The sequence below is a fragment of the Dipodomys spectabilis genome, unplaced genomic scaffold (assembly GCF_019054845.1).
Source record: "Dipodomys spectabilis isolate Male_0828 unplaced genomic scaffold, ASM1905484v1 ptg000002l, whole genome shotgun sequence".
NCBI lineage: Eukaryota > Metazoa > Chordata > Mammalia > Rodentia > Heteromyidae > Dipodomys > Dipodomys spectabilis.
In genome coordinates, this window is record NW_024870679.1 from 46,546,091 (window position 1) to 46,572,670 (window position 26,580).

General features: G+C 44.1%; 1 protein-coding gene across 1 annotated transcript; it reads left to right on the forward strand.

Moving 5' to 3' along the window:
- Positions 1–1,721: 1,721 nt before the first annotated feature.
- Positions 1,722–22,223, forward strand: Akirin1 (akirin 1). Its single transcript, XM_042677907.1, has 5 exons — positions 1,722–2,116; positions 9,431–9,571; positions 15,512–15,646; positions 19,832–19,903; positions 20,693–22,223. The coding sequence occupies exons 1-5, from the start codon at positions 1,900–1,902 to the stop codon at positions 20,701–20,703; spliced, it is 576 nt and encodes a 191-aa protein (XP_042533841.1). The 5' UTR covers positions 1,722–1,899; the 3' UTR covers positions 20,704–22,223.
- The last annotated feature ends 4,357 nt before the right edge of the window (positions 22,224–26,580 follow it).

The following is a 26,580-nucleotide window of genomic DNA, read 5'->3' on the forward strand; positions in this document are numbered from 1 at the left end:
AAAAAAGCAAAAGTACATAACCTATGTCAGGAGGGTTGGAGACATGGCTTAAGCCTTAAAGCTCCTGTCCAGCAAGTTCAATATCTGAGTTCAAAGCACACCACCACCAAAAATAATTTTTTTTAAAAAAAGGAAGAATCTAAAGGCCCAGAACAAATTAACAGTGAGGAAACCAAGTAAAAAAAAATGGAGATAATGTGCCTCTATTTCCAAGTAAAATGTTGGGGCACATTTACTGTCATCCTGCCTAGTGGAGAGTATCTATAATCTGGACTGTCCTGGAAAGCCAATCATAGAGATTTATTGAAGACAAATCCTTTTTTCTTTTTCTTGTCGGTTGTGGGGCTTGAACTCTGGGCCTGGGCTCTGTCCTCAGCTCTTCAGCTCAAGGCTAGCGCTCTACCACTTAAGCTGCAGCACCACTTCCAGTTTTCTGGTAGTTTATTAGAGATAAGAGTTTCACAGACTTTCCTGCCTGGGCTGGCTTTGAACGGAGATCCTCAGATCTCAGCCTCCTGAGTAGCTAGGATTACAGGCATGAGCCACCGGTGTCCGGGCCAGATCCTTTTTCTTTTTCTTTGGTCGGTTGTGGGGCTTGAGCTCAGGGGCTGGGGAACTGACTCTTAAGCTGCTCTACCACTTTGAGCCACAGCACCACTTCGTTTTTGATAATTTATCGGAGATGAATTCTGATGGACTTTCCTGCCCGGGCTGGCTTGGAACCAGGGTCGGTCCTCAGATCTCACCCTTCTGAGTACATTTCTTTTTGTACAATATCACCCCTTCCCTCACTCCCGGTTTCTTTTTCTTTTTTTGCCAGTCCTGGGCTTGAACTCAGGCAGGACTTGGGCACTGTCCCTGAGCTTCTTTTGCTCAAGGCGAGCACTCTACCACTCTACTACTTGAGCTACAGCGCCACCCCCGGCTTTTTCTGTGTATGTGGTACTGAGGAATTGAACCCAGGGCTTCGTGCATGCTAGGCAAGCACTTCTACCCCTGAACCACATTCTCAGCCTTTTAAAAATAACTTTTGGTCCATAGGGCCATTTGATGTATTGCTTCATGTGTGTCATCTGGCCCCGAAACACATCCACAACCTCTACAAATTATTTTCAATGGGTTTGTGGACTTCTTAAAAATCGAGCCTGATTTTGCTCGACAAGAAATGTACTCATTACCTTCCTCGTGTAACTGTAACCGCTCTGTACAGCATCTTCACAATAAAATGGAATTTAAAAATACCTATCCTGATTTATATACTGACATATAAAAACAGTAAGGTTTGAGCGCAGATTTCTCCGGACTCAGCAGACCTTTCAGAATCACCTCCTCCCTGATCACAAGATCGAGGTAACCGGGAACCTCCCAGAAGGAGGTCACCAGGCCACCCGGAATTCCCAGCCCCCCTCCCCTCTCCGCCCCGCCTAGCCCCGTGATCTCTCACCCAACCACTCCAAACTCTCCCCTCCCCCCACACCCGGGCCGCGCAGGTGCGAAAACCTCAGGGGCCACCCCGGCGCGGCCGCCCTGGAGTGGGGGTTGGGGGAAGCTGACGGGGGAAATGGGACCCTGGGCTGGGCAGAGGCGAGAGTAGGGGCCTCTTCGGCGTTGCCTGGCGACCGCGCTCTCCTCCCAGATCGTTCCACTTCCTCGGCGGGGGCGCCGCAGGCCGGGCGCTAGCCGACATTCCTCCCGGAGCGTCCCTCTTCCGTCTTCTCTCCCCCCCCCACCCGTCGGGCGGTGGCGAGTTCCCGTGACGTCACAGGAGGCGGGGCCAGCGCCGCTGCCGGGTGCTGGAGGCGCCATTGGAGCCGGCTTGGCTTGTGAGCCCGGTGAGCAGCCGGAGCTCGGGCCACAGTTGCTGCCGCGTCCGCTCCTGGTCCCTGCCCCCTCAGCGGAATGGCGTGCGGGGCGACACTGAAACGGCCTATGGAGTTCGAGGCGGCGCTGCTGAGCCCCGGTTCCCCAAAGCGGCGGCGCTGCGCCCCTCTGCCCGGCCCCACACCGGGCCTGAGGCCCCCGGACGCCGAGCCGCCGCCGTTTCCGACTCAGACCCTGTCGCCGACTCTCCAGCAGCCAGCCTCGCCCGGCAGCGAGCGGCGCCTTCCAACTCCGGGTAACCTGCACCGCTGCGGGCTTGGCAGGGAGCCAGGCCCAGGCTGGGGGTGGCGGGCGGAGGGGGTCATGGACGCCGGGTGAATTCCCGCACGGACCCCTTCTTTGCTTTGAGAAAAGGGAACTGGGGTGCCGATGGGCCTGGTTGCTTCCGGGGACGCGAGACATCCGGGAGGGTAGTGGCCCCACCATGTCGACGTTCGGTTTTCTTGGAGGTAGAGATCTGGAGGGGTGGGAAACCCTTCTGGAAGGGGCCTCCGGGTCTCGAACCCCCTCCGGCGTCTGCTGCACAGATCCGCCCTGTAGACCCAGTGGGCCGTGGGAAATTGGATTCTGCTCACGAACTCGGCCTTGAGGGGGGTGGGGGGACGGGTCGAGGGGAAGAGTGAGAGTGTGCCACCCCAAGCCCGTGCTGTGGCTGGTACGGCACCCACCACACAGCTTCGTTTGCAGAGGTCTTTAGGACCCCAGGCCTCAGGAACCATGGGATTCGATTTCCACCTGACCATTTCTAAAAGACTGGCCCTGTTTTACTGTATGTCTATTGTCTTGTACCATATATGGCTTGAAATGGGTTATGGGTTATGCCGTTGGCCAGAACTTGAGAATCCTTTAACATACATTGGCCTGGTAGCAGGAATTCAACTGTAGCCCAGGGACTCTTCTTCAGTAAGGCATTCCACTTCAGCCAAGGAAAGGGAAGGATTCATGTGACGGTGAACGTACCTATCATATTGCAAGAGTAGAGGGAGGGGGTGCATTAGCATTAATATTCCGCACTTTAAAAGGGCTTCCAAAATGAAGGGTTCCCAAAAGTGAATGTTGGCAAGTCATTTCTTTGTTGTTGGTTGTTTTTTTCCTATTCTTAAACTAAGCAAAACCTTGAAGTCTTCTTTTAAAATTATTTTTTAATCACCTCTTTATTTACTGGTGTCTTTATATTTTATTTCCTTTTTACTGTGTATTAACTGCGCACATTTCAGGCCTTCTTACATCTTGCAGCCAATTTAGCTCTCCCAGACTTACATATTTTCTTTAAACCATGACTGCTCTTTACCCCAGACCTACTTTTTTTTTTCTTTCTGTTTGCTAATCCAAAGAGTCATTGACTCATTACCTAATCTATCACATAGGAACTCTTCTTTAAATTCCATGATTATTTAATGTTGTACTGCACATAATGAGGTAACATTTGGAAAAGTGTTTTTGTAATCAACGGAGGCGTGGGAGAAAGGAAGCTGGGCTGTAGTTCTGCTTACTGGGAAGACTGAGCGTTGCAATTGCTTGAGCCCAGGAGTTCCACACATGCCTGGGCAACAGAGAGCCCATTCCATCTCATAAGAAAGGGGGAGGGTCAGGGGCACAGGTGTCCACTTGCAGTGATGATACAGGTTTTGTGTCTTTGTTTCTTCAGTACTTTCTTCCTACACTAGTTTCTTTGTAGTTTACATGAGAAATTATTTGGAAGCCTAAATATGGCAATGCTATAATGAAGACATTGGGGGAGGAGGGAATGTTGGACATTGAACCTAAGGCCTCAAGTATGTGTTGGAGGAGCTAACCCCAAGCCCTCTTAGTTACATTTCTTAATTTTTATTTCTTTGTAGTGCTTGGGATAATACCCCAGGCCTCAAGCTTGCATTCACTTTACCACTGAACTATACCTCCAGGCCTATGTTTCTTAATGCTTACTGGAATTTGGTTCTGTCATGAAAGAAATATAATGCAATAAATAGTTCATTATTTGAACAATGCAGGGGTGGGGAGGGGACACATCAGTTGCTATACAGTTAAGAATAAAGTCAGAAAAATGAGTTTAACCATCTGGCTTCATTTAATTGTAACATCCCAGTGTTACCTTGAGGATTGTAAACTTCTTTCAGAAATAGTCAAGACATTTTTTTACTTCACTTTACAGAAAGTATCTGTGGTCTGGGAGATGTGACTCAAGTGGTAAAATGATTGCCTAGAAGTGCAAAGCCCTGGATTCAAATACCAGAACCATCACTGCCCCCCCCCCCCCCAAAAGATACATAATAAGAACAGCTTTTGGGAAACAGCCTATGAAATTAGCCATTTATTACTTAGGGGTTTTTTTTGTTGTTGTTGTTTTGTTTTTGTTTTGCCAGTCCTGGGGCTTTAACTCAGGGCCTGAGCACTGTCCCTGAGTTTCTTTTCTTTTCTTTCTTTTTTTTTTTTTTGTCTGTCATGGGGCTTAAACTCTGGGTCTGAATGCTGTCCCTCAGCTCTTCACCTCAAGGCTAGTGTTCTACCAATTAGCCACTGTGCCACTTCTGGTTTTCTGAGTGGTTTATTGGAGATAAGAATCTCATGGACGGGCTGGGAAGGTAGCTCAGTGGTAGAGCGCATGCCTTGCAAGCCTGAGGCCCTGGGTTCGATTCCACAGCACCACATAAGCAAAAAGAAAAATACCGGAAGTGGCGCTGTGGCTCAAGTGGTAGAGCGCTAGCCTTGAGCTGAAGAGCTGAGGGATAGCGCCCAGGCCCAGAGTTCAGGCCCCACTACCGGACCAAAAAAAAAAAAGAATCTCATGGACTTTGCTGCCCTCCCTGGGCTGGCTTTGAACTGTGATCCTCAGATCTCAGCCTCCTGAGTAGCTAGGATTATAGGCTACCAGTGAGCCTTGTGAGCCACCAGTGCTTGGCTTCTGAGTTTCTTTTTGCTCAAGGCTATCTTTGTATCACTTGAGCCACAGCACCACTTCTGGCTTTTTCTGTTCATGTGGTACTGAGGAATTGAACCCAGGGCTTCATGCCCCATTTTCAGCCCTAGACTTTTTTTTTTGGTCGGTTGTGGGGCTTGAACTTGGGGCCTGGGTGCTGTCCCTGAGTGTCTTTGTACTCAAGGCTAGTGCTTGACCACTTGAGCCACAGCTCCACTTCGTTTTTGAGTGGTTAATGAGAGATAAGAATCTTAGAGGGACTTTTCTGTCTGGGCTGCCTTTGAAAGGCAATCCTTAGATTTCAGCCTCCTAGTAGCTAGGATTACAGGTGTGAGCCACAGGCTCCTGACAGAGTTCTCCCTCCCTTCTTCCTTCCCTTCCTTTCTTTCTTTTTTGGTAGTGGGGATCAAACCCAGGATGTAGCACTTCACTAGGCAAACACTTGGTCACTGCATTCCAACTTGCACTTAGATTTTTAGTAAGTGGATACCCATCATGGAGGAGCTTGCCATCTCCAGAAATGGTTTTGTGAATATGGGGTGAGCCTAGATTTTAAAGTTAATTGATTATGGCTTTAGAGTTGGAGAATAGTTTTTTTTGGGGGGGGGGGGGAAGGAGGGACTAGTACCAGATAAGAGTCTTTTTTTTTTTTTTTGGTCGGTCGTGGGGCTTAGACTCTGGGCCTGGGCGCTGTCCCTCAGCTCTTCAGCTCAAGGCGAGCGCTCTACCACTTGAGCTACAGCGCCACTTCCGGTTTTCTGGTGGTTTATTGGAGATAGGAGTCTCACAGTCTTTCCTGCCCAGGCTGGCTTTGAACCACGATCCTCAGATCTCAGCCACCTGAGTAGCTAGGATTACAGGCGTGAGCCACCAGCGCCTGGCCAGATAAGAGTCTTTTAAGATCTTTGAAGCAACAAATACTCGACCTTGTAGGTACATCAAGGGTGAAGGAGTTTGTTGTGAATAAAACTGTTCCTTCTCTTTGGACTCCTTTATGTCATTGCACTTAATGATTGTAAAAGAAAAAACATCGTCCACTGCTAAAAAAGGAAAATTTTAAAGTGCTGTTTGCTGTCTTGTGTGGCTTTTGTTGGTGGTGGTGGGTGGTGGTGGTCGTGGGGCTTGAACTCAGGACTGGGTACTGTCCCTGAGCTTTTTCTGCTAGAGGCTTTACCACTTTGAGCGGCAATGCCACTTCTGGTGGTTAATTGGAGATAAGAGTCTAATGGACTCTGGGCTGGCTTCAAACCATGTCCTCATATCTCAGCCTCCTGAGTAGCTAGGAATATAGGCATGAGCCATTGGCACCCACTGTGTGACCTTTTTCAGAGGAAAATTACACCTCTTCCTTAATTCCTTGGATACAAGTTGGTAGTCCTTCTACTAGTCTCCTGGTTGTTTCTTCCCATTTGTTCATGGAATACCTGAGGCATTTAGGAGTTTATCAATGGCCTTCTGTTCTTAGGAGCATTGTCTGCATACTTGTCCTTTCTTGTTTCAAATCATTACAGTTCCTTACATCCTTGTATTGAGTCTGCCAAGTACATTTACTTGAAGAATATTAGTTTTTAAAAAGCCTTACAACTACAAGGATATAAAACATGAACTCTGTACAGCATTCTTTTTTTTTTTTTTGGGTCTGGTCGTGGGGCCTGAACTCTGGGCCTGGGCGCTGTCCCTCAGCTCTTCAGCTCAAGGCTAGCGCTCTACACTTGAGCCACAGTGCCACTTCCGGCTTTTTTCTTTTTGCTTATGTGGTGCTGAGGAATCGAACCCAGGGCCTCAGGCATGCAAGGCAAGCGCTCTACCACTGAGCCACCTTCCCAGCCCTGTACAGCATTCTTAATGGAAAGCATTGCTAACCTTATATTCTAGCATGGAGGATTGAGATGGAAGAAAAGTTACCTAGGTATGGAGGTACTTTGAGAATTCATGTTAGGTTCCTGAGCCACACAACCACTTGTTAATATTACTAGCAATATTATTAATATTTTTATTTTGATTCTTGCAACCTAATAAGTTAGGTATTTGATGTTTTTACTGAAGATTCTGAATGACTTCCCAGATTTAGTTACATAAAGGTTAGGGATTTAACTCAGTGGAAGAACATTTGCCTGGCAAGTGCAAGGCCTTAAGTTCAGTCCTCAGCCCTAGGAGTGGGGGGTGGGGGCAAGGGAGAGGCAGAGGCGTAGTTACATAACTAGTAGGAAATGATATTATTAATTCCTACCATTAGGGGCTGGGAAGGTGGCTCCGTGGTTAGCGCTTGCCTTGTATGCCTGAGGCCCTGGGTTTGATTCCTTAGCACCACATAAGCAAAAAGAAAAAAGCTGGCAGTGGCGCTGTGGCTCAAGTGGTAGAGTGCTAGCCTTGAGCTGAAGAGCTGAGAGACAGCACCCAAGCCCAGAGTTCAGGCCCCACGACCGGACCCAAAAAAAATAAAATAAAATAAATATTTCCTGCCATTAAATATACAATGTATACTAGAATAATTTGAGTAGAGGATAAAATTTTCTGGGTTTATTTTCATGTGTTTGCTTGTTTTTATTAAGAAAATATAATATTTATACTACAAAAGTAAATGACTTAAAAAAATCCTTCCAGATTTTTTGTTTTTGCTAGGAGTATACTTCAAGGTGGTTAGTAATTGGTGTTTCCTGGACTTTGTTTAATAGCATTACCAAATTTGGTTGATTACCTTGACTCAGAAAAATCTGAATCCTAACAAATATTAACTCTAATGGGATCTGAAAATTATTTTCTTTTTGTTGTTGTTGTTGTTGTTGTTGGGCCTGAACTCTGGGCCTGGTCCCTGAGCTCTTCAGCTCTAGGCTAGCGCTTTACCATTTGAGCCACAGCACCACTTCTGGCTTTTTCTGCTTATGTGGTGTTGAGGAATCAAACACAGAGGTTAACTCATGCAAGACAAGCACTCTACCACTGAGCCACCTTCCCAGCCCCCAGAAAATTATTTTCTAAGACTTGACCATCAATTCCAAACACTAAATCTCAGTTCTTCTTCTGCTCAGTGTCCAGACTGTGAACATAATGGTTTTTGTTGTTCGGTTAAGAGTCTTATGAGAAGTAAAAGCTTCATTTTAGAGAGCTTAGGTTAATAAGAAACTTACCTCTTAATACTGTAGTTTATGAAAATATAAAACTTACAGATCAGTGCTGAGCATAATCCTAGCTATAAGCCTGAGATCAAGGATTGGGGTTCTAAGCCAGGTTGGGCAGAGAAGTCTATGCGACTATCTAATAAACCAGCAAAAAGCCAGAAGTTGAGGTACAGCTCATGTGGTAGAGTACCAGTCTTGAGCAAAAAAGTCAAGTGAGAGTGCCTGAGTTTAAGCCACCAGTATTGGCATCTTTAAAAAAAAAAAAGGGGGCTGGGTGGCCTCTGCCTCTCCCTCGCCCCCACCTTCTACTCCTAGGGCTGAGGACTGAACTTAAGGCCTTGCACTTGCCAGGCAAATGTTCTTCCACTGAGTTAAATCCCTAACCTTTATGTAACTAAATCTGGGAAGTCATTCAGAATCTTCAGTAAAAACATCAAATACCTAACTTATTAGGTTGCAAGAATCAAAATAAAAATATTAATAATATTGCTAGTAATATTAACAAGTAGTTGTGTGGCTCAGGAACCTAACATGAATTCTCAAAGTACCTCCATACCTAGGTAACTTTTCTTCCATCTCAATCCTCCATGCTAGAATATAAGGTTAGCAATGCTTTCCATTAAGAATGCTGTACAGGGCTGGGAAGGTGGCTCAGTGGTAGAGTGCTTGCCTTGCATGCATGAGGCCCTGGGTTCAATTCCTTAGCACCACATAAGCAGAAAAGGCTGGAAGTGGTGCTGTGGCTCAAGTGGTAGGGCGCTGGCCTTGAGCTGAAGAGTTGAGGGACAGTGCTTAGGCCCAGAGTTCAGGTCCCACGACCAGCAAAAAAAAAAAAAAAGACTTTATAAACAAACCTTACAGATCAATAGAGTGTCTTTTTTTTTTTTTTTTTTTTTTTTGCCAGTCCTGAGCTTGAACTCAGGGTTTGGGCACTGTCCTTGAGCTTCTTTTGCTTAAGGCTAGCACTCCACCGCTTGAGCCACAGTGCCACTTCTGGCCTTCTCTGTTTATGTGGTACTGAGGAATTGAACCCAGGGCTTCATGCTAGGCAAGAACTCTACCACTGAGCCACATTCCCAGCCCCTAGAGTGGTTTCTTATACTGTAAATTGACAAATCTTCCTGCATACAGCAAATCTGTCATCTTATAGGAAGACAAGTGAAGAGAACTGTCCGAGTAGCTTATACCTACATACCTGCTATTTTATCCATTTTTGAAGTAGTGGCAATAAGAACACACCGTCTCAGTGGCTATACAAGGAATGTTGCATACAGTATAAACATTTACTTGTTAGTATTAATAACATGTAGGGGGAGATTGAGACCTGTATATAAAGGGATTAAAGTCTAGTAAACATACCCTCCTTCATTGATGATAAGCTCAATGGTAGAGGACATGCAGAGAAGCCCTGTCCCCAGCATCATGAAGAAGAAAGTGGTTTATTCCACCTTCTGAAGAAAGGCTGAAGAAATAACATAAAATAACTGCCTGATTTTTTTAAATTTATTATTAGAGCAAATTTTTCAGAACATAAAGCAAGAATATAGTCGTTTTCAGAAGTGGAGACATTTAGAAGTTGTTCTCAATCAAAGTGAAGCTTGTACTTCAGAAAGCCAACCTGTCTCTTCCACACTCACAGCACCTAGTTCTCCAGGTAAGTGTGCTTAAGTGTGTTTATAACTATACAGCTGTAATGTGTCCATTAGCTATTAAGTGAAAGTTAAGTAAAGTGAAGTATAAAAATTCATTTCTTAGATGCATAATTACCAATGAGGATGATGTTTGGTTTGGTTTTATTGTATGCCAGTCTTGGGGCTTGAACTCAAGCCCTGGGCTTTTCTGCTTTTAGCTCAAGGCTAGTTCTCTTTTTTTGGGGGGGGGGTCCAGTCGTGGATCCTGAACTCTGGGCCTGGGTGCTGTCCCTCAGCTCTTCAGCTCAAGGCTAGTTCTCTACCACTTGAGCCACAGCGCCACTTAACGGCTTTTTTCTTTTTTTTGCTTATGTGGCGCTAAGGAATCCAAACCAGGGCCTCAGGCCTGCAAGGCAAGTGCTCTACCACTGAGCCACCTTCCCAGCCCATCAAGGCTAGTTCTCTACCACTGGAGCCACAGCTCCACTTCTGTATTTTTGGTGGTAATTGGAGATGAGTTGCACAGATTTTACTGCTAGGGCTGGTTTCGAACAGTAGTGGTCAAATTTTAGTCTCCTAAGTAGCTAGGATTACAGGCATGCATGACTGTTGTATTGAGCATGCAAAACTGTAAGACATTTCCACATTGCAGAAAGTTCTATTAGACATTCTTGCTATGTTACATCATTGAGATGCTGGATGTGGAGGATATGTGCTCAAAAAATAAAATTTCAGCAGGGTGCTGGTGGCTCATGCCTATAATCCTACCTAGGCAAGAGGCTGAGATCTGAGGATGATGGTTTGAAGCCAGCCCAGGAAAAAAAAGTAATAAGTGAGAGGTATCTCCAGTTAGCTACCAAAAAAAGCCAAAAGAGAACTGTGGCTCAAATGGAAGAGTACCGGCCTTAAGCAAAAAAGCTCAGGGACAGTACCAAGGCTCAGAGTTCAAGCCCCAATACAGGCACATGTGCATGCACTCACATACATACACACATTTCCAAATTGGAAGGAGTTTTTGTGGCTACTTAGTGAACCAGCCTTGCCTTCCATACAAATATTAAATAGGTCAAGTGTTTTGAACTTATGTAGTGGTAATGGACTCTGTCTCCTTTATCAGGAGAGGAATTTGTTCCCTCAAAAATTATTCCACTTCAATGGTGGGCTGGTGGCTCACGCCTGTAATCCTAGCAACTCAGGAGGCTGAGATCACAGTTCAAAGCCAGCCGGGCAGGAAAGTCTGTAAAACTCTTATTTCCAATTAACCACCAGAAAACGGGAAGTGGCGCAGTGGCTCAAATGGTAGAGCACTATCCTTGAGCTTAAGAGCTATGGGACAGTGCTCAAGCCCAGAGTTCAAGCCCCACCTCTGTGTGTGTGTGAGTGTGTGTGTGTGTGTGTGTGTGTGTGTGTGTGTGTGTGTGTGTGTGCGCGCGCCACTTCTAAACAGCCAACCCTAAAGGTTAAAAATAATCTTGTTAAGGGGCTGGGAAAGTGGTTCAATGAAGAGTGCTTTGCCTTCATGCATGAGGCCCTGGGTTCGATTCCTCAGCACCACATAAACAGAGAAGGTTGGAAGAAGCACTATGGCTCAAGTAGTAGAGTGCTAGCCTTGAGCTGAAGAGCACAGGGACAGTGCCCAGGCCCAGAGTTCAAGCCCCACGACCGACAAAAACAAACAAACAAAACCTTGTTAAGAATTGACTCCAACAATGCTTGGTAAGAAATGTACGCATTATCCTGCCCATGTAATTGTAACCCCTCTGTACAGTATGTTCACAAATAAAATTAAAATAAAAAAAAAAAGAATTGACTCCAAGGTGAGCTTGACTATAGTACGTTATATGTGTGTATAGAAATGTCACAAGGAAACCTCCCCTGTACAGACTAATCATAGAAATGAGAAAAATCTAATAAAAAAAATTGTCTCTAAGCAGGCTGCTAATGGCTCAAACCTATAATCTTTGCTGGTCAGGAGATCTGAGGATCACAGTTTAAAGCTAGCCTAGGGAGGAAAGTCTGTGAGGCTACCACCAGAAAGCTGGAAGTAGAGCCGTGGCTCAAGTGGTAGAGCACTAACCTTGCAAAAAAGCTTAGGGAAAGTTGCCAGGCGCTGGTGGCTCATACTTGTAATCCTAGCTACTCAGGAGGCAGAGATCTGAGGATTTCAGTTTGAAGCCAGCCTGGGCAGAAAAGTCCCATGAGACTATCTCCAATAACCATTCAAATACTGAAAGTGGAGCTGTGGCTCAAGTGGTAGAGCACTAGCCTTGTGCTGAAGAGCTGAGGGACAGCGCCCAGGCCCTGAGTTCAAGTCCCAATAACCAACCAAAATTTTAAAAATTGTCTCAAGGGACATGGTGATATACACCTCTAATCCCAGCAGTCTTTTAGCATTTGGGACACAGAAGCAGAAGGTTCTCAAGTTCAATTTAAAAACAACCTGGAGTATAAAATAAAACAAGGGCTGGGAAGGTGGCTCAGTGGTAGAGCACTTGCCTTGCATGCTTGAGGCCCTGGGTTCAATTCCTCAGCACCACATAAGCAAAAAAGAAAAAAGCTGGAAGTGGCACTGTGACTCAAGTGGTAGAGCGCTAGCCTTGAGCTGAAGAGCTGAGGGACAGCGCCCAGGCCCCACGACTGGACCAAAATAACAAAACAAAACAAATAACAGCAGCAAAAATTCTGTCTTCCAGACACAGACTGGTGGTTGTCAGTAGCTGGAGGCTGGGGAGAAACTACTTAATGGATAGGTTTATTTTTTAGAGCGCTAGAAATGTTTTGAAGCTAGATGTAAGGGATTGTTGCACAACATTGTGACTATACTAAGTGCCATTGAATTGTTTTGAAATGGCTGATTCTGGGGCTGGGAAGATGGCTCAGTGGTAGAGCGCTTGCCTTGCATGCCTGAGGCCCTGGGTTCGATTCCTCAGCACCACATAAGCAAAAAGAAAAAAGCCAGAAGTGGTCATGTGGCTCAAGTGGTAGAGCGCTAGCCTTGAGCTGAAGAGCTGAGGGACAGCACCCAGGCCCAGAGTTCAGGCCCCACGACTGGACCCCCCAAAAAAAAAAAACAACAAAAAACAACGAAATGGCTGATTCTATGTTATATGTATTTCAGCTTAAAAAATTGTTATTTTCAGACCTGGGGATAGCAACCCAGAACCTTGTACAAGCTAAGTAGGTGCTATACTAAGTATCATTAGTATTATTATTTATTTTGAATGAGCCAATACTTAAAGACTTTTTTTCTGAGAGGTCATACTTTCAGGTATAGCCATAGCCCTTACATCTGAAATATTAGCCATCAGGGAGGTGAAAATGTAGTTCTGAATTTCATATATTCTACGATAAAGGGACAGGAGAGACATTAGAAAGAGGTTATACTAAATATGGAAGCAATGGATTTCATAGTGTTACCATAGAAAGAAGTTCTGGTTTAACTAATTAATTTATTTTTTAACCAGTCCTGGGGCTTGAATTCAAGGCCTTGGCACCATCCTTGAGCTTCTTTTGCTCAAGGCTACTCTACCACTTGAGCTACAGCAGCACTTCTGGCTTTTTCTGTTTATGTGATACTGAAGAATAGAACCCCGGGCTACATGCATGCTAGGCAAGCACTCTACCAGTATTCCAAATTTCCAACCCTGAACCTTTAATTCTTTCACCCTAGATTCAAAGGAGATGAAGAATGAGATATAGTGCTTAATTGTCTACTCACAAGTAAAAAAGGAATCCTTGTTTGAGCTTGTTGCTTGAACTCTGGGCCTGGGTGCTGTCCTTGAGCTCTTCGGCTCAAGGCTAGTGCACTACCACTTTGAGCCTCTGCACTACTTCCAGTTTTGTGGTGGTTAATTGGAGATCTGTCTCCCAGACTTTGAACTGCAATCCTCATATCTCGGCCTCCTGAGTACCTAGGATTACAGGCGTGAGCTACTAGGCCTGGCTATTAACATGTTTTGACTTAAACATTAATGACTGTTAATTGTGGACTTATATATGCCTATACTAAAGCTTAAAGCTTAAACTCGGGGCCTGGACACTGTCCTTTAGCTCTCTTTGTTGAAGAGTGGTGTTCTACCATTTGAGCCACAGCGCCACGTCCTGTTTTATTGTTTTTAATTGGAGATGAGAGACTTGTGAACTTACCTGCAGTCTGGCTTCAAGTCAGATCTCAGCCTCCTGAGTAGCTACGATTATGGGTTTGAAGCCATTTGTGCTCAGCAAATACATTGAGAATTCCCAGGGCCTTAAGCTTCCTAGAATCTTCCCGGAATAACCTATGAAGCTTAAAATAAAAGATGCCCAAGCTCTGCTGCAGAATTAAGTCATAAGTATATCTTTTTGTTGTTGTTGTTGTTGTTGTTGGTCATGGGGCTTGAACTCAGGACCTGGGCGTTGTCCTTGAACCTCTTTGTGCTCAAGGCTAGAGCTCTACCAGTTGAGCCACAGTGCCACTTCCAATTTTTGAGTAGTTAATTGGAGATAAGAGTCTCACTGTGACTGATCTCCGGTGGCTCACACCTGTAATCCTGACTATTCAGGAGGCTGAGATCTGAGGATTGTGGTTCAAGGCCAGTCTGGGCAGGCTAGCCCATGAGACTCTTACCTCCAGTTATCCACCAGAAAACTGGAAGTGGCACTGTGGCTTAAGAGGTAGATCACTTGCCTTGAGCTGAAGAGCTGAGAGACAGCACCCAGGCTGAGAGTTCAAGCCACACGACTGACCATGGGGGGTGGGAGTGGGAGTGGGAAGAATCTCACTGTGACTTTTCTGCCCAGGCTGAACTTTGAACTTTGAACTCCGATCCTCAGATAGATCTCAGCCTCCTGAGTAGCTAGGATTATAAGTGTATATCACCAGTGCCCGGCTTAGCTAATGTATCTTTTTGTTGGTCATTTTACAGATAATGTGTCCCCATAAAACCTAAAAAAGCAGGCCTAAATTATTTCCAAAGAGCTGATCTTCCTCATGCTCTTGAGTCTACTTTTCCTAATTCAGACTGGAGGTTTTATATCCTCTTTAAATTTTTTGTTCTTCTTTATGAAATAAGCATTAAGTATGGGCTCAGATTACTATGGCATCAAAACTGTTCTTTGGTAGCAGCAGGTCAGTTGACATACCTGTTGTTCTTTTGCCTCTGGCTTTGCTTTATAAAACAAGAATGGAGAGGTGAGTGAGGTGATTCACACCTGCAATTTCATGGTGGCACTCAGGAGGCCAAGATAGGAGAATCATAAGTGAGGCTAGCCTAGGTTATGTTAAGTAAGACCTGGTCTCAAAAAAACAAAGTCCTAAACTTTTGGGAAAGTATTCCAGGTAAGATAGTGACTTTTTTTTTTTTTTCCTGAACAGGTGTTTTTGTTCTGATTTTCTATTTTTGTGCTGGGTCCTGAGACTTGAACTCTCAGGGCCTGAGTGCTATTCCTGATCTATTTTTGCCCAAGGCTGGCACTCTACCACTTGAGCCATAACTCCGCTTCTGGCTTTTTGGTGGTTAATTGGAGATGAGGCTCATAGACTTTCCTTCCCAGTCTGGCTTTGAATTGTGATCCTCAGATCTCAGCCTCATTTTAGGATTAGAGCATAAACTACCAGTGCCCAACTCCTGAACAGTTTTTATATATTTTGAGAACTTTTTTTTTTTTTTTTTTTTTTGGTCTGTCATGGGGCTTAAACTCTAGGCCTGGGCACTGTCCCTGAACTCTAGCTCAAGGCTAGCGCTCTTACCACTTGAGCCACAGCACCACTTCCAGTTTTCTGGTGATTAATTGGAGGTAAGAGTCTCATGGACTTTCCTTCCTCGGCTGGCTTTGAACTGCGATCCTCAGACCTCAGCCTCCTGAGTAGCTCAGATTACAGACAGGCATGAGCCACCAGCTTGAGAACTGTTTTTTAAAAAGTTTCTATTTTGAATCATAGAACTGAAATATATTATGTAAGCTAAATTTTGTCTTCTGGTCAGGTTCTTCCTGGATGAAGAAGGACCAGCCTACTTTTACCCTTCGACAAGTTGGAATAATATGTGAGCGACTCTTAAAAGACTATGAAGAAAAAATTCGGGAGGAGTATGAACAAATCCTCAATACTAAATTAGCAGGTGAGCTGAGAGCAAGGACTGTGCTGTTGTTTTTAATAGGATCCACTATGAATGAACCCTCAGTTAAATAAAGAAAACAAGCACTTAGAAAGGGATAGCTATCCTATAAAGAGAGGTTACTGAATTATGAGTATTGAGGTTATTTATATTGAGGTTACATATTATATGGAAAGATTTCTGATTTGCATTTCTTTTTTTTTTTTTTTTTTGGGGTCCGGTCGTGGGGCCTGAACTCTGGGTCTGGGCGCTGTCCCTCAGCTCTTCAGCTCAAGGCTAGTGCTCTACCACTTGAGCCACAGTGCCACTTCTGGCTTTTTTTTTTCTTTTTGCTTATGTGGTGCTGAGGAATCGAACCCAGGGCCTCGAGCATGCAAGGCAAGCGCTCTACCACTGAGCCACCTTCCCAGCCCTCTGATTTGCATTTCTGATAAGTAAATGAAACTCTCCATATAATCTTCCATATGAATAAACCCAGGCATTGAGTAAGCCATTTGAGTTAGCCAGCTGGTAAAAAAATGGTGGGATATGGTACTAACTACTCAACAGGTGTTTGGAAAGAGTGCAGAATTGCCAACATACTCTAAAACTTCTGGTGGGAGTCTGTAGATGTGGGAAGTTGGGCATTCTGTGATTAGGAAGTTATAAAATAGACTAAAGCAAGGAGACTGTAGCTAAGACTAGAACAAAGATGGTGATTAGTGATGGCAAGAAGAGCTTTATGTGAAAGGAAGGATCTGAATAATGAATAGCAAGTAATGCACAAAATGTGCAGGCAGGTGCCAGCCAGGTGCTGGCAGCCTCAACTTGCAATCCTAGCTACTTGGGAGGCTGAGGTGATCGTGTTTGGAGGCTAGCCTCGGTGTGGCTGTGGCGCCTGTTATCTCAGCTGCCTGGGAGGCTGAGATTCCAGGCCAACTTGGCAGAAAATTTCTTGAGACTCCCACCCCATTGGGAGAAGCTGGGCATGGTGTCATGTGCCTGTCATCCCAGCAATGATAAGAACCTAATAAATTAGGCCGATTTTATTCCTAGGCATATACCTAGGTAGGAAGTGAGACCATGTCTCAAAAATAACCCGTGCTAAAGAGGGCTGAAGGTCTGACTCAGCAGTAGAGTGTCTTCCTAACAAGCACAGTGCCCTAAGTTTAAACCACATTACCACCAAGAGAAAACTACAAAAGTAATACAGGTTTAGTGAAAGAGGATAGTGTTGGGATTATAGAGATTTTAGGGAACATATTTTATACTTATCTGGTGACCCACGAAACATGGTTTATCAGAACCTATTCATAGATCTGCTTTAAACTGGGACCTGTTGGGTTAAGCACAGTTTAAATAGATTTACTTATAGGACTAACTAGATCCTTTATTATACTAATAAAATAGAAGACACTATAATTATTCCCTCTCCTACTCCTAACCCAGTATGTTCCTATCAGCTGACTTTTTTTTGGGGGGTGGGGGGGAGTGCTGGTCAGTAATAGGACTTGAACTCTGGGCCTGAATGCTGCCCCTCAGCTCTTCACCTCAAGGCTAGTACTCTACCACTTGAGCCACAGCACCACTTCTGGTATTCTGAGTGGTTTATTGGAGATAAGTGTCTCACAGACTTTCCTGCCCAGGCTGGCTTTGAACCACGATCCTCAGATCTCAGCCTCCTGAGTAGCAAGGATTACAGGCGAGAGCCACTGGCATCTGGCTTCTTCCTATCCGCTGACACTTTATATTTTTATTTTTTGGTCGGTAGTGGGGCTTGAACTCTGGGCCTGGGCACTGTCCCTGGGCTCTTCAGCTCAAGGCTAGGGCTCTACCACTGGAACCACAGCGCCACTTCCCGTTTTTGAGTGGTTTATTGGAGATAAGAGACTCAGGACTTTCTTTCCTGCCCGGGGCTGGCTTTGAACCGGGATCATCAGATCTGTCTCCTGAGTAGCTAGGTGTGAGCCACCAGCGCCCAGCTCAGCTGACTCTTAAGTCACTTCCTTGTTCACAGAAATCAGGATACCTTCTGTCTTTCTAATAGTTTCTTTCCTTAGAAGGTATATTTCTTCCAGATGTTGGTGCCTCACACCCGTAATCCTAGCTTCTGAGAAGGCTGAGATCTGAGAATCATGGTTCAAAGCCAACCCAGGCAGGAAAGTCCATGAAACTCTGATCTCCAGTTAACCACCAGAAAACCGAAAGTGGTGCTGTGGCTCAAGTGGTAGAGCGCTCGCCTTGAGCTGAAATGCTGAGGGACAGCGCCCAGGCCCAGAGTTCAAGCCCCACAACCGACAAAAAAAAAGTCCTTGTGTGAGACTCTTGCCTCCAATTAACTACTCAAATGTAAATGGAGCTATGGCTCAAAGTGGTAGAACACTATCCTTGAGCAAAAGAACTCAGGCACAGTACCCAGGCCCTGAACTTAAGTCCCACACCCAAAGAGGGGGGAAAAAAGGTATATTTCTGTGGAACTGTCTGCAGTAACCTAGTTACTACACAGTTACATACACATATCAAATTTTCTCTTAGTTTTATGGCCATCTTACTGCTTACACTCATCCTTTTCTGTTTATTTCTGTCTGTCCCTCTGTGCTAGGGATTAAATTCAGGGCCTTGTGAATATTAGGAAAGTGCTCTACTATATGACAACATTCACAGCCCATCCATTCATATTTCACAGTGTATGCACTGAAATTTTTAGCAAAGAAACATTTCAAACTTCATCATCTTTAGGAGATTTGTGAAGTTTGCTGGCTTATCGTCATAAGCACCAATCTGTGTTGAGACCATTAGTTTGTAAGAGTTACAGCATGAGAAAGGTCATTGTGGGAATTCGATGTTGCGTGCTTGTGCTTGCATGCTCCATCCTAGGGCTTGAACTGAAGGCCTGGGCACTTCCCTCCAGCTTTATTGCTCAAAGCTACCACTCCAACTTCCAGCTTTTTTTTTTTTTTTGTCAGTCGTGGGGCTTGAACTCTGGGCCTGGGTGCTGTCCCTCAGCTCTTCAGCTCAAGGCGAGCGCTCTACCACTTGAGCTACAGCGCCACTTCTGGTTTTCTGGCGGTTTATTGGAGATAGGAGTCTCACGATGTCTCCTGCCCGGGCTGGCTTTGAACCGCGATCCTTAGATCTCAGCCTCCTGAGTAGCTAGGATTACAGGCGTGAGCCACCAGCGCCCGGCCAGCTTTTTTTTTTTATTATTCTTTTTTGTCAGTCATGGCAGTTGAAGTCTGCAGCTCTTCAGCTCAAGGCCAGCTCTCTACTTGAGCCACAGCACCACTTCCAGTTTTCTGGTGGTTTATTGGAGATAAGAGTCTCACAGACTTTCCTGCTTGGGCTGGCTTTGAACCATGATCCTCAGATCTCCTGAGTAGCTAGGATTACAGGCATGAGCCATCTGCACGTGGCTGAACTTCCAGCTTTTTGCTGGTTAAGTGAAGATAAGAGTCTCACTGACTTTTCTGCCTGTGTTGGCTTTGAACCTCAATCCTCAGATCTCAGCCTCCTGAGTAGCTAGGATATAGATAATCAGTGAACAACAAATCTAGGAGTCAGAGATTTGGATCTAAAAGCAGCAAATCTCAGTGGCATGTCTGAGGAATATTTGAGAGGGTAGGATAGAGAAAAAGTAGGAAGATAGATGTCATCCTTGACACTTTGATTCTTGGAAAACTGCTAGAAGAATGAGGCTTGGAGATAAGTACATACTTTTGTGTGTGTGCAGCCAATACTGGGGCTTGAACTCAAGGCCTGGGTGTTGTCGCTTAGCTTTCTTCCTTCAAGGCTGGTGTTCTATCATTTGAGCCACAGCCCCATTCCAGCTTTTTGCTGGTTAAAGATTCTCTGGTCTGAGTGCTAGTGACTTAGTCCTGTAATCCTAGCTACTCGGGAGGCTGAGATCTGAGGATCACAGTTCAAAGCTAGCCTGGGCAGGAAAGTCCATGAAACTGATCTCCAGAAAACTGGAAGTGGCGCTGTGGATCAAGTGGTAGAGTGCTATCCTTGAGCTGAAGAGCTGAGGGACAGTGCCCAGGCCCAGAGTTCAAGCCCTGTGACTGACCAAAAAAAAAAAGATTCCCTGGGATCTATCTGCCTGATTTGGATTCAAACCTTGATCCTCAGATCTCAGCCTCCTGAGTAGCTAGGAGTGCCCAACTTAGTATATATTTGCTTTGATTTTTTCCCCCCTTTTTCCTATCACAGAACAATATGAGTCATTTGTGAAATTCACACATGATCAGATTATGCGGCGATATGGGACAAGGCCAACAAGCTGTGAGTATGCTGTTTTTCTTTGAAATGTTTTAAGTTCTAAGAATAAGATTTTCACATGGAATATCTTGTCTCCTGGTAGCAAAAATCCCCTATGAGGTAAAATAATACCTAAGAGTACTTAAGTGTCCACAAGCACTACTATTTGGTTTTTTTGTTTTGTTTTGTCTTTTGTTGGTCGTGGGCCTGGGCACTGTCCCTCAGCTCTTCAGCTCAAGGCTAGCACTGTACCACTTGAGCCACAGCGCCACTTCCAGCTTTTTCTGCTTATGTGGTTCTGAGGAATCAAACCCAGGGCCTCATGCTTTCGAGGCAAGCACTCTACCACTAAGCTATATTCACAGCCCTAGTAAGCCTTTTTAAGTCTTCACCAAATCTATTTTCTTATAGTGTAACCATGTGAGAAAGGAACTACTCCCATTTTGTATGTAAGGCTAGTGCTTAGATAAGTTATTTGCAGAAAGTGTTATCATCAGTGGTTCTGCCAGTATTTGAACCCTCTTCTCCAGAAAGATGGTTCCAGTTACTGTTCAGTTCTGTGAAGCTGATTCCTTAAACTAGCTTGTTAAGTATGTTGGCAGAATTCCTTAATTCTAATCATTCTGAAACTATAAGTTACTCAAAATGTCAATTATAAATAGTTTTAGTCTAACCTTGAGCCAAGTTTCTTAAATTCTTGAAGTTTAGTGCCTTTTAGTTGGTGACTCATGCTGTTTATCACATTTACTATTAGTGAATATAAAGAGAGTCATGACACTTCATATTTCAGTGGTCTTGTCCTCTTGTTTGCAGATGTATCCTGAAGCTCTTTTGCATATCTGGGTACCAGGTTTGACCTCAAGAGATGGCTGCTGTACACTTTTTGCAACTGGTTTGATATCACATTTCAGCTCCAACTTTGCATCCTGAGAACACTTCAATGTTTCTGCAGGTCCATTTTATACAACTTGAAAGACCTTAAAACTTTCTGGTTGCCACAAGCATATCTTTCTTTTCTGCTCATCCAATAAACAGCTGTGCCCTACTGTGATAGATTTTACAAACAAAAATACCTGGAGCAGCAGTTTAGCAAAATATGCCTTCAGTGGCAGTCAACAAATGGAGTTTCCCCAAGCACAGTTCTGTAAGGAGTGTGTGTGAGAGTGTGTGTATGTGTGTATGTGTGCTTTAAGTTATTATTTGTATTGTGCAGATTTTTTTTTTTTTTTTTGATCTTGGGGATTCTGGCTGTGAATTTGATGCACGACAATTATGGTTAAAAACATTTGCTTGGTCTACAAAAGAGCATTAATGTTTTGTGACCATATAAGTTGTAACAGTGGATTGTTTTATGTGTAGGTATTATTGTTAAAAACAGGGACTGTTTCCAGGCACAGAATATGAATCCTAAGTTAGTGTGGACATTAGATGTGATTATGATGATATAGCGAAGGTCTTCGGTCCTAGATCTACAAGTTCGTGGTGAGAAATTAGAACAAACTGGAGACAGGCCATGGACACATGGACTCTGGCTAGCCTTGTTAGAAAAATACTTTGACTCCAAGCCTTAAAATACCCTGTGGAGTCTGTGCTCACCTCATTCACAAAAGAGCTCCCTGGACACTGAACCTCTACAGAGATAAGGTCTCCCCTGGAGCAGGAGCATCAGAGTTTACTCGGGAACATAACATAGGTGAGCACTGGGCTGGGCCAGGCCCTTGGCAACACTGCTACTTGGGACAAGCCACTTCACCTTTCAGTTATTAAAAATAGAATTTGGATCCTTGCGTCAGGTTCTTCCAAACTTCTGAGGTGTCCATATTCAACTGCTTGAGCTTTGTTTTGGCAACCCCCTGCCTGAAGTTGCTTATAGACTGTTCTTCACCTTGTTTCCAAGGCTATGGAACAGAAAGTAGCCTCTGTTTTGAGGAGGTGGAAGTTAAGTATGCATTTATTTTTTACTGTGACTTGTTCAGGACCACATTTTACAAAATGCCTTGTTTCCTTTGCTATTGTTTCTGGAAAGGAAAGTTCTATTAAAATTGTTTTAGTTTGAATATAGAATAGTTTTTTTAAAATTACGGCTTATTTTGAAAAAAAATTCTTGAGTTTTAATTCAAATGTATGCCAATACCTTCCAAAGTAAGGTAATATTCAGAGACAGTTGTTCTGATCAGATGGCTTAGAGAAATTTCTGGGATGTTCACATTCAAAGATTCCTTATTGATGAATGTCTTTGACTTAAATCTAACCAAAAACTGCAACATTATTCTTTGTACATTTTCATTATATAGTGTTAACAAGCTTAGTTGCAAACAAATAAAATACTTAAGCTATTTGTTTACCTTGCTTTCTTAATACTGTGATAATGTTTATTCAGATAACTTAAGTGAAGCTGCTATAACTATTTTCTTTATTGCATTCAACCAGTTCAACATTGCATTGAAAATTTAGGTTTTTTTCAAAAGGCCAACATTAATTTTTTTTTTTTGTCAGTTGTGGGTCTTGAGCTCTTCAGCTCAAGGTGAGCACTCTACCGCTTGAGCCACAGAGCCCCTTCCGGTTTTCTGGTGGCTTATTGGAGATAAGAGTCTCATAGACTTTCTTGCCTGGGCTGGCTTTGAACTGTGATACTCAGATCTCAGCCTTCTGAGTAGTTATGATTACAGGCGTGAGCCACCAGCACCTGGCGCCAACATTAATTTTTAATAATTAAAGCAATGATTTTACTTCATGTTTGAAGAGCATTTTTCCCCCTAGGGTAGTTACTTGTTCCTGGAAGAGGTATATAGCAGTAGCTATAACACTATAGGCTCTAGTAGAAATAGTCACGCCAGAACAATGACAGGAGAGGATTCAAGATGGGCATCTCATGGGCCCTTTAAAAGTCTTGAAGGCTCATGCCTGTAATCCTAGCTACTCAGGAAGCTGAGATCTGAGAATCTCAGTTTAAAGCCAACCAGGGCAGGAAAATCCATGAGACTCTTCTCCAATTAACCAGCAGAAAACCTGAAGTGGTACTGTGGCTCAAGTGGTAGAGTGCTACCTTGAGTTGAAGAGCTCAGGGACAGGGCCCAGGCCTAGAGTTCAAGCCCCATGGCCAAAAAAAGAGTCTTGAAGCAGGGTTGGGAATGTGGCTTAGTGGTGGAGTGCTTGCCAGCATGCATGAAGCCCTGGGTTCAGTTCCTCCATACTACATAAACAGAAATAGCCAGAAGTGGCACTGTGGCTTAAGTAGTAGATCGCTAGCCTTAAGGGGAAAAAAAAGCTCAAGGACAGTGCTCAGGCCCTGAGTTCAAGCCCCAGGACTGGCAAGAAAAAAAAAGTCTTCATTGAAGACTTGGCTATACATTACTTTCTATTGTAGGTATCAACCCCCATTACTGTTGAGAAGTAAACTCTGGTTTCTTTGGGTTGTTCATTTATTATTTATTTATTGCACTTTTTTCTGATAACCAGTGTTTTAAGTCAGGGATTCAGATTGATTGGCTGGTGTGCTGCCATTTGAGTCATGTCTCCAGCCCAGGTTTTTTGATGATTATTGTGGAGATGGAGTTTCCCAAACTTTGTTGGTAGGGTATCTTTGAACCCTGTTCAGGTCTTGAGTAACTAGAATTATAGGCATGAGCCTCTGGCTCAAACTTTTTTTGTCTTTTTAGTGGTACTAGAGTTTGAACTCAGGACTTCATGCTTGCTTGACAGGTATTTTACTGTTTGAGCCATGCCTCCAGCCCTTTTTTTCTTTTTACTTTGCTTTAGTGAGCTTTCAGATAGGGTCTAGAGTTTTATTTGGGACTAGCCTCAGATGGTGATCCTCCTAGTTATGCCTATCATAGCTGGGATTTATAGCTACATAACCTCTATACTTGGCTATAGTGGGTTTCTTTTAAGAAAAAATTAAACCTTCTGTCATGCCACCCTCTTGCTTTATATATGAAATATTGTTGGTTTGTTGCACTATGAAAAGGTTGCCTCCTGAGGCCACAGGGTAAAATAACACTGGCTAGATTTGGACATCACGTATAAACTATACATTTATTTACTATTTACAATCCAGAGAAAAGCTGGAAAATGGGAGACCTGGTACGTAGTAGGTATCAGACTAGCAAAATAATTATTTTCCTCAATCTTAATTTCTAGGCTTTTATGATAAGGGCACTTCTCAGGTAAGGAAGTCTTTTGTCCTGTGGAGAATTCTGCAGAAGGAAGAAGAAAACCTGTTAGAAACAACAACAAAAACCCTATAATGATGGACTGGGCCTAGCCTTGAGATAGTTTTGCCTAGTGAGATAGTTAAAAAGCTTCTCTGGCTGACACTGGTGGCTCATGCCTGTAATCCTAGCTATTCAGGAGGCTGAGATCTGAAGATTGCAGTTCAAAGCCAGCCAAGCACGAAAGTCTGTGAGACTCTTATCTCCAATAAACCACCAGAAAACCGGAAGTGGTGCTGTGGTTCAAGTGATAGGGCACTAGCCTTGAGCTGAAGAGCTCAGGAATCAGGTCCAGAGTTCAAAACCTACAACTGACCAAAAAAAAAAAACTATTTAAGTTCGAGTTGCTAACCTTTTTTCAGTATTTTTCTTTTCTTTTTGTCAGTCTTGGAGCTTGAACTCTAGACCCTGGGCACTGTCCCTCAAGCTCTTCAGCTCAAGGCAAGCGTTTTACCACTTGAGTCACAGCGCCACTCCGGTTTTCTGGTGGTTTATTGGAGATAAGAATTTCACGGACTTTTCCTGCCCGGGCTGGCGTTGAACTGCGATCCTTGTGAGTAGCTAGGATTACAGGCTTGAGCCACCGGCACCCTTTTTTTTTTTTTTTTTTTTTTTTTGCCAATTCTGGGGCTTGAACTTTGAACTCTTGGCCTGGGCACTGTCCCCAAGCTGCTTTGCTCAAGGTGAGTACTCTACCATTTAAGCCACAGTTCCACTTCCAGCTTTTTTGGGTAGTTTATTGGAGATTAGAGTCTCATGTAGTTTGCTGCCTGGGTTGGCTTTGAACCAGGAACTTCAGATCTTGGCCTCCTGAGTAGCTAGGATTACAAGTGTCAGCCACTGACACTCAACTATCTTAAGTATAAAAGGAATAAAGTTGTTTATGCCTGGGTCAGAGGACAAAAGGGAAGTTCAAAGCTCCTGAGGCAGTAATGATTTCAAGAATTAGATTACGGGGTATAGCTAAGTAGTTGATACCTACAGTGAAAGTGCCTATGTTTTCTGATAACCTACCTCCCCACAAAAACAGGTAAGTAGGCTAGGAGCTGGTGCTTCATGTCTGCAATCCTAGCTGCTCAGGGACAGTGCCTAGGCCCAGAGTTCAAGCCCCATGACCAACCAGGAAAAAAAAAAAACGAACAGGTAAATAAAAGAACTTGTTGCTAGCTTACTCTTGTAATCTTAGCTACTCAGGAGGCTGAAATCTAAGGATTGCTGGTCGAAGCCAGCCCAGGCAGTAAAGTCTATGAGACTCATCTCCAATAAACTACCAGAAAAAGTCAGAAGTGGAGATAGCCTTGAGAAAAAGCTCTGTGACAGTTACCCAGACCTTGAGTTCAAGCCCCAGGACCAGCAAGAAAAAGAAGTTGGGCAAATCTTACGTGGTATGTGATTTTATCTGCCTAATATGAAGGGTTGGTGGACTAGTATTACTGTTAAAGGAATGGTCTTTAGATGTGTGTAGCTTTGAAGTTTTTATCGCAGCTATGTTGATAATTTGTTACTGTGAACCTGTAAAATGGGGCCTTTTGTTGATCATGGGGCTCCAATTTGTGGCCTGGACGCTGTCCTAAACTCTTTTGCTCAAAACTAACTCTCTACCACTTTGAGCTTCAGTGTCATTTCTGGGTTTATGGTGGTTAATTGGAAATGTGAGTCTCACTTTCCTGCCCGGACTAGCTTTGAACTATTCAGCCTCCTAAGTAGCTAGGATTACAAGTGTGGGCCACTGGCACCCTGCTAGCAGATTTCTTTATAATGGACTTCATTAGATCTGAAGATAGTTATTTTCAACTTTACAGTATTCCCCTCCCCCTGCCCGTCAACATCAAATCTCAAAAACTCAAGTTAGGTGTGATAGCTGAGGCAGGTGTATCACCAGTTAAGTCTTTTTTTTTTTTTTTTTGCTGGGTTCTGGAACTTGAACAGGGCTTGGGCACTGTCCCTGAGCTCTTCAGCTCAAGGCTAGGACTCTGCCCCTTGAGCCATAGTGCCACTTCTGGCTTTTTCTGCTTATGTGGTGCTGAGGAATCGAACCCAGGGCCTCATGCATGCAAGGCAAACACTCTTATCACTGAGCCACCTTCCCAGCCCCACCAGTTAAGTCTTAATAAGGAAACAGTAGATGAATCAATTCACTGTTCACTTTCAGTGGATCTCTTTATTACATGTTATATGCTGTCTACGTACAAAAGTCAATGAATTAAAGTTCTGTGGGAACTCCTACTTGAACATGTATAACGTAACTTCCTGGTGCTGGTGGCTCACGCCTATAATCCTAGCTACTAAGGAGGCTGAAATCTGGGGATCATAGTTCAAAGCCAGCCTGGACAGGAAAGTGCTTGAGACTCCTCTCCAATTAGCCACCAAAAATCCAGAAGTAGAGCTGTGGCTTAAATGGATGAGTGCCTGCCTTGAGTGAAATCAGTAAGGGACAACACCCAGGCTCTGAGTTCAAGCCACAACATAAAAAGAAATCACTGAACAAAG

Excerpts from the sequence above, each read along its gene's own strand:
- Akirin1 (XM_042677907.1), top strand. The coding sequence starts at position 1,900 with ATGGCGTGCGGGGCGACACTGAAACGGCCTATGGAGTTCGAGGCGGCG. Across the intron at positions 2,117-9,430 it reads GCGGCGCCTTCCAACTCCGG|AGCAAATTTTTCAGAACATA; the intron begins GTAACCTGCACC and ends ATTTATTATTAG. Across the intron at positions 9,572-15,511 it reads CACAGCACCTAGTTCTCCAG|GTTCTTCCTGGATGAAGAAG; the intron begins GTAAGTGTGCTT and ends TCTTCTGGTCAG.